Below are 13,112 nucleotides of genomic sequence, written 5' to 3' on the forward strand. Positions count from 1 at the left end.
TCAAGAAATAGTTATTAAATGGTGAAAGATTTTTGAAATGAATGTTACTGACGTGCTACAAAATAAAATAGAAATTTCCATTTTCCCCAGAGTTTAACTGCTGGAACCATATACTTAATATGTAAAAATGTTTAGTGATTTATTGTATTATTTGAAAATACAGCTTTTCTTTCTAATGTGCAATTTAAGCTTAAAAATAAGACAGCCAGTCCGATTCCCAAAAATTTGATCTCAATTTTCTCTTTGGATTAGTTCAGCAAACCCCAGAAACCATCTCAGCCTAACTTAATAAAAGGTAAAGTGGTGATGAGACTATTGGAAGGACATCAGGTGTCACACAGATTTTACAGAAGAATCAAATGATTAAGTTTGGGAGTTGTGTTTACTTCTGCTGCTATAGTTGGTAGGCTCTCTCTCTAGAATACTGCCATAAATATCACATCAGGTCAATTCACCCTATTCTCTGCTTTTTTTCTTTTTTCCAGGAAATATCAAATCGGGACAGAGAATCTGACAGGGCTAGCTTTGGGTAAGGCGTCTGTCCACCCTTAACTTGTTTCCTGGAGGCTAGAGGGTCGGGATGTCACAATAGCGACAGGACCAATAGAGCCCCACTCCTGCGTTTTGGGCATCATTCCAGGAGAAGGGTCAGCCAAGAGGTGTTCATTACACCCTTCGTGGTTTTGAGTCTCAATGTGACAGAAGCAGAAGAGTATCTCTGTCTTATCTCTAGCTCCTGTGACCTGCATTTGGTTAAAGAAGAAAATGGCCTGTTATCCCTTACTGCCATGCTCTGTGTCAGTTCCCATAAGAAAAGCAAACTGACATTTTCTGTAGATGTCAGTAGAGTTAATAGAGGGAGCCTCTCCACAAGAGACAGAGCTATCTCCTACTCTTCTTCCCTGCCACAGGATTTCCCATTGAGGATGGTTAACGCTGGTCAGGCTTGCCCCAAAAGCCCTGGTCCAACCTCATCTCCAACTCTTCAGTATTAATTTCCTTTTGGGTAGTGGTTTTCAAATTGTGGCTCAGGGTAACACACGCAAAACACACACAGAGCTTAACAATGATTTAGAATCGTATCTCAAAACCTATGCCTATTTAGATAAAGAATCGGTATTTTTATTTTTTCATTCAATCATTTATACATTCATAAACTTGATCGACAGATATTTATCCAATACCTTCTTTGTGCCAAGTGCGTGATATAAATCGTACAGTCTGAATGACTACAAGTTTCAAGTCCAAAAGCCTTTTTTCTTTCAAGTCCCTTTTCCCCCTGATGGAGGTCAGGTCCTTAAGTTATTGTTCCCAAAGTCTCACCTTCCCCTGCCTTAGGCTCAGCACAAGTTATTGTAAGTAGTTTCCATTTTCTGTCTTTCCCTTTAGACATAAAGCTTCATCAAAGTATCCCTGGCCCCTAGCACACTGCCTGCCACAAAGTAGGTGTTCTGTAAATAGCTAAACACAAATTGCCTTGTGCTATGTAGACTGGGCTGGACATGAATTGTAAAAGTAGCAACAGATATATTGACAATCAGTACCTGCAAGTCTTTGCCCTTCATTCCAGAGAGCTGCTTGGCAGGACAGATTATCTTTGTTTTCTCTGTCACTGGTTTACTGCTCTTGTCTTATGTAACGACATCAGCTAATATGAAGAACACTGCACTATTGATCTCAAAACACAACTGAACAAATAGTACTCCCTTTCCCTTTCACCAATGGCATCAACATTCTAAAAAACTAAGTATTTTAGTAAGTAGAGTTTCTGCAAGTGTATTTCTTCTTTTTGAAAACGTGACCATCCATCTACTTTGTAATATAGGCAATTTAGAGTGTTAGTGTAGCTATATAACTCTATGGAAAAAGTATCTAACAAGAACTGGAATTAAAGAAACTCATTATCACTGCATGGTCCATGCCTCTCACACTGACATGAATATCCACACCCATTCTTATATATGAAGGTGAAAATATAAGTGAAAGTGAGGACCAAGAATGACTGTGCCAGTCCAAGACACTATAGTATCAAGATGATGGGCTGGCCAAACAAACAAAAATAAGGTACAGGTAAAGTTTTTATACTGTTTATATTCTGTTGGGCAATATGGTAGAAGGGGCACAGAGTATGGGACTGTAGGGTCAGACAGACCTGGGTCAAATCTTGATATGAGCACTTACTACCTGTGCACTCTTGGATAGTTTACTTAACCTCTCTGAGCCTCAGTTTTATCATCTGTAGAACTTAGTTGTTTCAAAAATTAAATAAGATAAGTGATTATCATAGTTTGGCATCTGAGGCATGTTATCAATGAAGGCTAGTTTACTCATTCATGCTACAATTATTTATTGAATGCCTACTATGTCTATCTTGCTCACCAATGTTTCCCCAGCCCCTAGCACACTGCCTGTAGGAAGCTCTGAAGAACCATTTGTGGAATGAATGTTAAGTCTCTGCTGTTATGGAGCATACATTCTAATTTTTTCCCGTCTTTCCAAATAGAACTAAATGAGAATGTAAAGAAACTTTCACTTTAATGTTGAACAAGAGCCTCATATGCTAGAAGAAACTAATTTGCAAAGTTCTGGAGGTTAAACGACGGTTCTATTGCTAGTTGATAAAATGTCAGTGATTGAAAATGTGGTAATAACGTTACCTCAGAAGAAAAAAAAAAACTGTGTTAGTCTTCTTAACATATAGTTCTTCTTAAGTCCTCAAGAATCTGTACGTCACTAAAATAAAATCCTGTCCAGATTATTAAAATAACTTTTCTTCTTTATATTTTGAAGGGAAATGTTCTTGCATCTTATTTTAATTAATACACACATACATATTTGCTTTTTCTGTCAGATTGTGTATTCCTTTGAAAAAAATGAAAACTAAAGAAAGTAATCTTAAAGAATGTATTTACTCAGTACTAATAAATGGGACACACATTTGGAAAGACCCAATCAAGCATTTTTCTTAGTTTAAACTTAGTACTTTGTTTCTGTAAATCTGAGTTGAAAGAATTTGGGAATGCAACCTATGCTACCAGAAAAAGAAAGAAATTTAGTGGGTCTCACACCATTATGAAGATTCAATTTCAAAGTATTGTTTAAAATACCCTCCTGATCCAAACCCAGATAACCTGCTATCTTTCTAATAAAATAATTTTTAAAAATTAATGAGAATGTTTCACTTTCCATACAAAAACCAGAAAATGCTTTTAAGCAACACACTTCCTGGGATTAGGGATGTTGACTTTGGTATTGATTCTTGGAGGAGTTGTTCCTGATTGCAACAAGCAAATGAACAGATAAGAGAGACGGATTGGGTGGCTTATGGGAAATGACAAAGGAAATGGGCCACATTTAGTTTGTGAGCACACTGATTGGAATAGATGTATGAAGACTTCAGCAATGTTAAAATAACATTGTTTTATAAAAAATATAATATACAATGTATAACATCACATAACAATAAAATAGAATGTTAAATATGTATCCAATCACCGTAATAATCATTTCGATTTAGGAATTTATAATCTATGAATCATTTTAATAACGTTCAGAATTTATTCAACATTTTAACTTATATTAATAAAGAAAAAAATATGAAATCTGTTCGGAACAACAACAACAAAAAGTCCAGACATATTCTTTCTGATGTTTGTCTATCATAGCATAAAGCATGAATTATTATTGTTATTCTGATTAATGTCTAAAAAAAAGATAAATACATGATGATATAAAATTACTCTTGATTTTAATGACCACTTTTAAAACTGAATTACATGATTGCCACAAAACATACGTATTTATGGTAAATCTTTGAGTTCACAATTTTAGTGGATGCCTTGTGAGTAGATCAAACTTTTCGTGCTTGGACTAAAAATACTTTTCTCACACATTCTTCGTGAGCTTGTGCAACATCCACATTAATTTATGAGAAATATGATGCACATATCATTTAGGGATGTCCTAATTTTCCATCATTTTGTCCAATTAAATGAATTGAAGAACTTTAGCATTTCTAAATTAGGCCAACAGAGAAGAATAGTTCTATGACAAGTAAATATCTCTTGCTGGGAAGATGTTGCTTAAGTAAGAAAATGGTTCAGTCAACAAGTGAACCAAAAAATTAAATATTAACTAAGGGAAGGTAACTATTTCTAAAGTCATACCTAGCAGAGGACTCAGGTATATATAGGATTGAAGAAGTCTTAGTTAAGTCTGCAGGCAAAGGATGGATTCTTGGAACTTCCAAAAATTCAAAACCATGAAACATCTATTCTTGCTACTATTGTGTGTCTTGTTAGTTAAGTCCCAAGAAGTCTCTGACTACGATGAGGTGACTTTTTAAAAAATATTATTATATTATTACTAATATTAATATAAAATATAACAGAATCATAATCTTATGTGAATATATAATGAAATTAGTATTGATTGTAGTTATGAAATTGAATTGTTAATCTCAGGGACCTATTTTGTTTAAAGAATGTTTCATAGTATTTTTTCTATAAAAACAAAATAATTTCTTGTTTTCTGGTTTATCACCTTTACTTTTCCAGGATGAGGATGGCTTAGCTAATGTAAAATGTGTTTTTCTCACTTGTTATCCTGAATACTATGATTTTCATTTAGTTCTAGAAATACATTACTACAATTACAAGGACAAAATCTGAAAATTCCACAGACTATAAAATAATAGAAGAGCAGTATTTTAAAAGAAAATAAGCTGTGGTACATAGTTTGCGCTTTGGTGAAGGAGTGTTATATATAGATCCTGCAATTACCTTGTATGAGTGAGAATTATGACCTAAGTTTAAAAGCAGACTAAATCAAGTGTAGTGACAGAAAATAAAATATTGCTTTTTTTCAGATGAGAAAATTTAAACTGGGGGTAGTATTTATTGTTATTGTTAATAGTTATGAATCACAGCTCCATCTAATTTATTCATTTGTAAAACAAGTTTTTCCTCAGGTATTGTTTTTGTTGACTTATTGCTATTGGCTTGAAGTTATTGAAAATACAGAGACAGTTTAATAGTTTAAGCTACAAAATGGATTTTCTACTTTTGGTTATTTCAATAAGTGATCTTCATAGAAGATCCACACAATTTCTGTAAATATTTTTCATTTCCTTTTCTAGTAAAGTGCTACCTCTCTAGTGACAGTCTAGTGGCAAAATAAAAATAGTTTTCTTCTGTTATAATTTTATTTGTAATAAACAGGTAAACTGCATTTTATAAAATTTGTGTTAGAGCATATAAGCTGTGGTTGGGACCATGTCTTTGTCGTGGAGTATGTACATTTCCTCCAAATTTCCACCCACTAAGGATGAATATAGTTCAGTGGTGAAGCAGGGGAATCTGGAACCAACCTGCCTGGGTTTCAATCCTAGCACCATCCCAGTAAATGTTAAATAATATTACAACTTAATGAATGAATGACAATAATATTCTAGATAGAGTTCATTCGATGACTTCTAGACTTACAAAATTGCATGCGAGCTCAGTTGCTGCTCCAAACCTTGTCATTTGTTAATCTGTAATTAAGCTCCTGAGGGAGTAACTACTGACAAAGAATATATGATAATATAGGTAATTCAAGCCAAAACTTTTTTATTGCATTACATATTTTTCACTTCATTATCTTTTAATGTAATATTTTTTATGTTAGCAAATATTTTTTATCACAATGAGTTAATCTTGAGAATAATTTTAAATATGAGAAAATTATGGTGCTTGATAGAAAAATCATGTAGGAAATTTCAAGAGAATGGTTTAACAAATAATTTTGTTGATAGGAGATAAGAATAAATGTGGAATTAGCAGTGGAGAAGCCACGTTTAGTATCTGTTATATATGATTCCAATAAAAATAGTAATGAACACTTACAACGTGCCAAGTACTGTTCTAAGGGTATTATATGCAGTGAGTCATTTAATCTTTACAGTAATATTATAAGACAGATGCAAACTATTATCCTTATTTTACAGTTGAGGAAACTGGGGCGTAGATAAAGTTACTTTCCTAAGTGGTGAGGTCGGTCAAGATTTGGACCAAAGCGGTCTGGCTTCAGAGTACCTTATTAGGGTCAAAGATTGTTTTATTACAAATAAATTCTGAGTAAATTTCACTTTCAATAAATCTTTAGTCTCTTAAATATGATTACATGGGAGTTAGCTTAGTTGTTGAATCATAAAAATTTAAAACTGGGAAATGATTTAAAATAACTGTAGAAAGTTAGTAATCCAAGTGGCTTGAGAGTATTCATTCTTCCTGACAGTATAGATGCCTTACAATTTTGCATTCCAATGTGTATAGGTTTCAGAAATCTGAGATTATTACTATTCATAATCTGATGCAGCTTTGTTTTAGGGCCTCTGTAAAAGTTACCTTGGGTGCAATAGCTTTACATGCAGTGGGTCTTCTTTCTGTTACTGAAGAGACTTAAGCAACCTACTGATTCACTACCACCAACTAGCCAGTTGATGGACCTTAAACAAATCATTAGGCTTCTGATAACCTCAATTATGCAATGAGGGTACTCAAACAGTTACATCTCCAATCTTCTGCAACACTCTGCATTTTATTTCAGATTGGTTCCCCGCATTCTGGAGCAGATGCTCGTGGTCATCGACCCATTGACAGAACGAGGGAAGAGGCTCCCAGTCTGAGGCCTGCTCCACCTCCCATCAGTGGAGGTGGCTATAAGGCTCGTCCAGCCAAAGCAGCAGCCGGACAAAAAAAAGTAGAAAGAAAAGCCCCTGATGCTGGAGGCTGTCTTCATGCTGACCCAGACCTGGTGGGTGTGTCAATGTTTCTCAGTGGTGGGCGTCACATGCAGAGAAAGCCCATGTTCACCATGGCTTCCTCACATTTCATTGACCTGCAATACTATCGTTGTTATTTTATTTGTTTATTTTGGAAATAAAATTCTAAACGTAAATGTAATGGGCCTTTGGTTTAGGCTTCCTTTCTTGTTTCCATTGGTCCAGGCTCACAACTAAAACTTAGAATATGTGGGTGTTGCCGTTACCTTTGAACTTTGCCCACTTCCTTTGTTCAGGTGGTAAAATGTTCATAGCCTAATTACATATCTTCTGTGGTAAGAAGTATTTTTAATCATAATAGGAGTATGATGATGACTCTAGAATCTCTGGTCTTACATAAAGAAAATCAAATAACAAGTTTTTATATTGACTAACTGTATCATTGAATTTTTCACTACGTGTTATTTTAACAAATCTCCATAACCCAAATCCTTCATCTAATGCCTGCTACTTTCTTTGGTGTAGGGAGTGTTGTGTCCTACAGGATGTGAGTTGCAAGATACCTTGTTAAAACAGGAAAGACCAATCCAAAGAGATGTTGATGACTTAAACATCCAGGTGGAGTCTATTTCCCAGAGTTCCTCTACCACCTATCAGTATGTGACTCTGCTAAAAGACATGTGGAAAAAGAGGCAGAAGCAAGTAAAAGGTAGATATCCCTGTGTTTTCCAACTGATTCTCAATTACAAAATTGTATTAGACTGCTGTGGGAATGCATCATTACAAGAAGATTAACATTTCTAGATTAACCTAAATAGCATTCATTGCACTTTCAGTATGTGCCTGATTTACCCTAAGAGCCTCACTTAGGAACCTTCACCTGCAATATGCTAGATAAGCATTATTGAAATCTTATTCCCAGTCCGGCATCAGCAAGGATAATTTTCTATGAGAAATTCTCTGTGACTCCTTATTTTTAGTCTAAAACAAACTTGTGACTCAGAACAAAATATTCACAGAGTAAACATTCAGCATTTATAGGTTTAACATTTGAGGTTTCGAATATGAGAGAATGATCCGTGATATAGTCAGTTGTATTCTGGATGATGATAACTAACCTGTGAATCTTGAGATCTGAATATTGAGAACTATTGGCATGGTGGTTAGGAGTAACTGGTGTGTGAGCCTAGCATAGGTGTCTCAATGAGTAGCATGATTTGGACATTTTTTCAAAGGAATCAAAGGAATCATGAGTCCCTCATAAATTTCAAGGTTCTGCTGTACTTATGTGAAATGTATAAGTAAATCAAGTGTATCCGCTCCATAAGATGTTGAACTTTGGCAGAAGAAGGCTCAAATACTGCTTCCTCCTCTTTTTCTCACCAAAGAAATAAACAACCTATTGTATTTATTACTGGACACAATCTTTAGCTTACACCTATGGCAAATTACAGTATGGTAGTTAGACTATATGTTAATTTGTATATGCCACGAACCAAATAATTTCCCCTAAATACAACTACATATCATGAGCCTGATGGAAGCTCAATATCTATTGTTATCCTCAGAAAATCGAAATCATAACTGTATGGTTGAATACATTTAGTTTTTTTATGAGGCAAAAATACTGACCATTCTTACATAATTTCAATTTTTTAGATAATGAAAATGTACTAAATGAGTACTCCTCAGAGCTGGAAAAGCACCAATTATATATAGATGAGACTGTGAATAGTAATATCCCAACTAACCTTCGTGTGCTCCGTTCAATCCTGGAAAACCTGAGAAGTAAAATACAAAAATTAGAATCTGATGTCTCAGCTCAAATGGAATACTGCCGCACCCCATGCACTGTCAGCTGCAATATTCCTGTGGTGTCTGGCAAAGGTAACTACTGCAGTTGATAAATATATGTCTGTAGGGTTCCAGAAGAACTCATACTCTCTAAAAATAAGAGAAATCAACAGATCATGACGATTTTACAGCACATCGTGAAGATATCCTTAGCATGTACTGTTCTGGCTTGGCCTGATGTATTTGTTGGTTTGGGGTGAGCAGGATGGAGTATGGTGATGGTGGTAGTTCTGGGATGGAGGATGTGTGTATGTATGCATTTGCTTGAATAGATGGCAGGACCATGGAGAGATGTAGGAAATGCTTTATTTCATGTGTTGTGGAAGTTGATGGATATCCCAGGACACAAAAAGTTGAGAAGGGCTTTTTTCATCCCCTTTGCAGATAGAATCCTTAAAACTAAGTTTGATTTTCCATAAAAGGAAGATCTAATTTCTGTTATATTATTCTTAAATGTCTATACTAAAACATTCTTCTATAACCTATGTCATCAGTTACCTTAAAGAATTGGTGACTAAAGACCAAATAATTATGTTGTAGGACTCTCACTAAATATGTTATCTTGTTTGCAGAATGTGAGGAAATTATCAGGAAAGGAGGTGAAACATCTGAAATGTACATCATTCAGCCTGACAGTTCCATCAAACCATATAAAGTATACTGTGATATGAACACAGAAAGTGGAGGTAAGTATTTGATAGTTGTTGACTTACCATCCTGGAATTATTTTGATACCATAAAATGTCAGGGCACAAGACCTAGATCTAACAATGAGTTATTTGATATGGAATTTAATCCGATATTTTTAAAGTTGTAAAATATCCACGATTCAGAACCGTACTTACAGTTTTCAAAGATTTTAAGGGTTTTCCTGTCATACTTATTTTCTTATATCTATTTTGGAGCATTGAATATAAGTGGGCATAAAATTAGTTGAATGGACAAGGGATTCAGACATTCCCTTCAAAGTATAATTATTTGTTATTGGTTAATATGTGCTGGGTTTTTTTTTTCTTTTTTCACCCAAAGGATGGACAGTAATTCAGAACCGTCAAGACGGTAGTGTTGACTTTGGCAGGAAATGGGACCCATATAAACAAGGATTTGGAAATATTGCAACCAATGAAGATGAGAAAAAATACTGTGGCCTACCAGGTAAAAACTTGGAGCCCAAAAGAAAATCATTCCATTTAAAAGGGGATTTTTTTTTCCATTAAAAAAACTTATGGTGTTGGGGGTCTGTTTTTAGATATCAGGCAGTTAGGAGGAGTTAAATTACAAAAATATGGAAGCTAAAGATAGGGAAGAAAGGCGGTTTTGGGTTTCCAAAGGTTTTATTTTTGGTGAGATTTTATTTTATTTTTCCTTTAGGTGAGTATTGGCTTGGAAATGATAAAATTAGCCAGCTTACCAAGATGGGGCCCACAGAACTTTTGATTGAAATGGAGGACTGGAAAGGAGATAAGGTACGGGCTCACTATGGAGGATTCACTGTACAGAATGAAGCCAACAAATACCAAGTCTCAGTGAGCAAGTATAAAGGAACAGCTGGCAATGCCCTCATGGACGGAGCTTCTCAGCTGGTAGGAGAAAACAGAACGATGACCATTCACAATGGCATGTTCTTCAGCACGTATGACAGAGACAATGATGGCTGGTAAGTGCTGCATTCTTTGCTCCTGCTTTAAAAGCCCCTACTAATATTATTACCCATAATAATAATAGGTCATGTTATTGATAACTACCATTTACCGGGCCACTGTACTGAACTCTTTCTGTACCATTCTAAGGCATTTCAGCCATAAGGTAGGCATTAGCACTCCCATTCTACAGATGAGGTCTAGAGAGATTAAGTAATTTACCCAAAGGCACACAACCACCAAGAGATAGAACTGGAATTAGAGCACAGTTACTTTCTGAGTAATGAGTGTTAGATATAGATAAATATCTGTATCTCTATATTCTATCACGTACATTGAAACCTTCATTTTGTTTTCCAAGATTCTCTAATACTAAGGGATCTAAAAGATGTCATTTCAGTACAGAGAAACGAATGTAGTCTTTAGGTTAATTTGCCACACAGGCCCAGTTCTCTCCCCTTCTCGCTATAGGGCAGAGAAGGCCTTTGGTGTATTAGTGTGACTTTACATCTAAAACCCAGAGGAAAAAGCACCATGCATGACTGAGTGTGGCACTCTTCAAAGAACTAACTTGACCACTGCAGTTTTGTTTCTTTTTTTTTTTTTTTTTTTTTTTTTTTTTGTCGTTTTTTCGTGACCGGCACTCAGCCAGTGAGTGCACCGGTCAGTCCTATATAGGATCCGAACCCGCGGCGGGAGCGTCGCCGCGCTGCCAGCGCAGCACTCTACCAAGTGCGCCACGGGCTCGGCCCTGCAGTTTTGTTTCTAATAACCTCAAACACATTTCCTTTCAGGTTAATTGCAGATACCAGAAAACAGTGTTCTAAAGAGGACGGTGGTGGATGGTGGTATAATAGATGTCATGCAGCAAATCCAAATGGCAGATACTACTGGGGTGGACAGTACACTTGGGACATGGCAAAGCATGGCACGGATGATGGCATAGTATGGATGAATTGGAAAGGGTCATGGTACTCAATGAAGAAGATGTCTATGAAGATCAGGCCCTACTTCCCACAGCAATAGTCCCCAAAGTAGAGATTTTTGTTCTTCTATATGTGACAACATTTTTGTACATTATGTTATTGGAATTTTCTTTCATACATTATATCCCCCCTAAAACTCTTAAATGGTTGTGAGTGTTGCTTTTTGGAAAAGTCATAGGATAAATGACATTAAAAACAGCCATAATTTTCTTTTGTATTCTTCATTTATCTTTCTCACCAAGAAGTAACTAAAAGGATAATTGTGGACAGAGGCCATGTTTATAATTTCAGTTCTAGATGATTGTGAAAAGTTTCAAAATAGGAAGAGATGTTCTATCTTTGTTGTAGAAAAACTGTGAGGCTTAAAATCCCACTTTTAAAACTCTATTTATTTATGTAATACTTGTCACAGAAAACTTTCAAAAAAATTTATTAATTAAACCAGTTTCTGTTGCATTAATTATTTCCTTAGGTTGTGACCCACACGACCAATAAGTTAGGCTTTGAACATGTAAGGAAAGAGAAGTATTCACAACCTTAAGTATCTAATAAACTGGTCTTGAACATTTGAAGATTCAAAATCTTGCTCTGTACCATGGAAAAACCACTTCTCTGCCACTTAAGTAGACATCAGAATCAGAGATTCCAAGAGTACAGTCAGGATCAAGTCTTCACCATGTGTTTTTTAAGGGAAATAGTGAAATAGGAAGCTGAATTTGCCTATTGCCCATGGAAACTATTATTGCCCTCAATTGTTTCTGTTTTCTGGTCACACCGGAAGTATAGGAGAAGTGGGTTTTCTGTTCTTTCCACTTCTCCCCATGAAGCAGGTGTATCATCTTAACATTTCTTCACCTCACTCCAACTGCACTGGGCAACCCCGGGACCCTAGGTCCTCCTTCCCTAATGTATCATCAATGACACCCCTTTTCATGGAACTTGTTGTCCAAAGGTCATCCTCTTAATGTTTACATATAAGCAAAGTCATTAATTTCTCTCTTGAAAATGCTGCTACTCTCTTAATTCCTCAACAAATCCAACTTCAACTCATACCTATTTTCTCTGCCACAAGTTCTCTTACGCCGTAGCCTGTACTCCATCTATCCCTCTGCCATAACATATACTGTACTAAAAATAGAAAACTCTGATCAGGCTACTTTCCTGCTTATTGTTAGCTCCTTGATATCTATATCCAAATTCCTTAAATCCAAATCCTTTCGTCAGAGGTGAAAATGATTTACTAATTGGTCCCAATACCATGTCATGCCTCCTTTACTATAGACTTACATCATTGTCACAATGAGTTTTCACCAATCCAGGACAGGTCAGGCCTTTAAAATTTTTTTTCACCAGCTTTATTGAGGTATATTTGATATAGAAAAAAACAAAACAAAATCCTGCACACATTTAACATATTAAACATGTCCATCACCTCCAAAAGTTTCTTTGTGTCCCTTTGTGTGTGTGTGTGTGTGTGTGTGGCAAGAACATTTAACATAAGATCTTTCCTCTTAACAAATTTTTAAGTGTATGATACTGTATTGCTAACTATAGGCACTGTGTTGTACAGCAGAACTCTAGAACCTATGTGAAACTGTAACTTTATACACACTGAACAATTCCTCATTTTGCCTTATTCCCTATCCCTTGGCAACCACCATTCTATTCACTGCTTCAAGTAGTTTGGCTATTTTAGATACCTTATATAAGTGAGATCAGGCAGTACCCTTGTGCAGTATTAGTGAGAATGTAAAATGGTACAGCCAACATAGAAAATAGTATGAAGGTTCCTCAAAAAATTAAAAAAATAGAATTATCATATGATCCAGCAATCTCACTTCTGGGTACATACCCAAAAGAACTGAAATC

The 13,112-nt window shown here is 35.6% G+C and overlaps 1 protein-coding gene across 1 annotated transcript; it reads left to right on the forward strand.

Moving 5' to 3' along the window:
• The first annotated feature begins 4,228 nt into the window (after positions 1 to 4,228).
• On the forward strand, positions 4,229 to 11,283 carry FGB (fibrinogen beta chain). The gene is made up of 8 exons (XM_063108646.1): positions 4,229 to 4,333; positions 6,589 to 6,795; positions 7,289 to 7,472; positions 8,423 to 8,650; positions 9,190 to 9,303; positions 9,647 to 9,772; positions 9,989 to 10,274; positions 11,052 to 11,283. Exons 1-8 carry the CDS (start codon positions 4,229 to 4,231, stop codon positions 11,281 to 11,283), a joined length of 1,482 nt encoding a protein of 493 aa, XP_062964716.1.
• Positions 11,284 to 13,112: the final 1,829 nt, after the last annotated feature.

The sequence above is a fragment of the Cynocephalus volans genome, chromosome 9 (genome assembly GCF_027409185.1).
Source record: "Cynocephalus volans isolate mCynVol1 chromosome 9, mCynVol1.pri, whole genome shotgun sequence".
Taxonomy (NCBI): Eukaryota; Metazoa; Chordata; class Mammalia; order Dermoptera; family Cynocephalidae; genus Cynocephalus; species Cynocephalus volans.

Bases quoted from the DNA above. Each gene is read 5' to 3' on its own strand.
- FGB (XM_063108646.1), top strand. From the start codon at position 4,229: ATGGATTCTTGGAACTTCCAAAAATTCAAAACCATGAAACATCTATTC. The intron at 8,651-9,189 runs GTAACTACTGCA...TCTTGTTTGCAG, and splicing joins TCCTGTGGTGTCTGGCAAAG to AATGTGAGGAAATTATCAGG. The intron at 10,275-11,051 runs GTAAGTGCTGCA...ATTTCCTTTCAG, and splicing joins GACAGAGACAATGATGGCTG to GTTAATTGCAGATACCAGAA.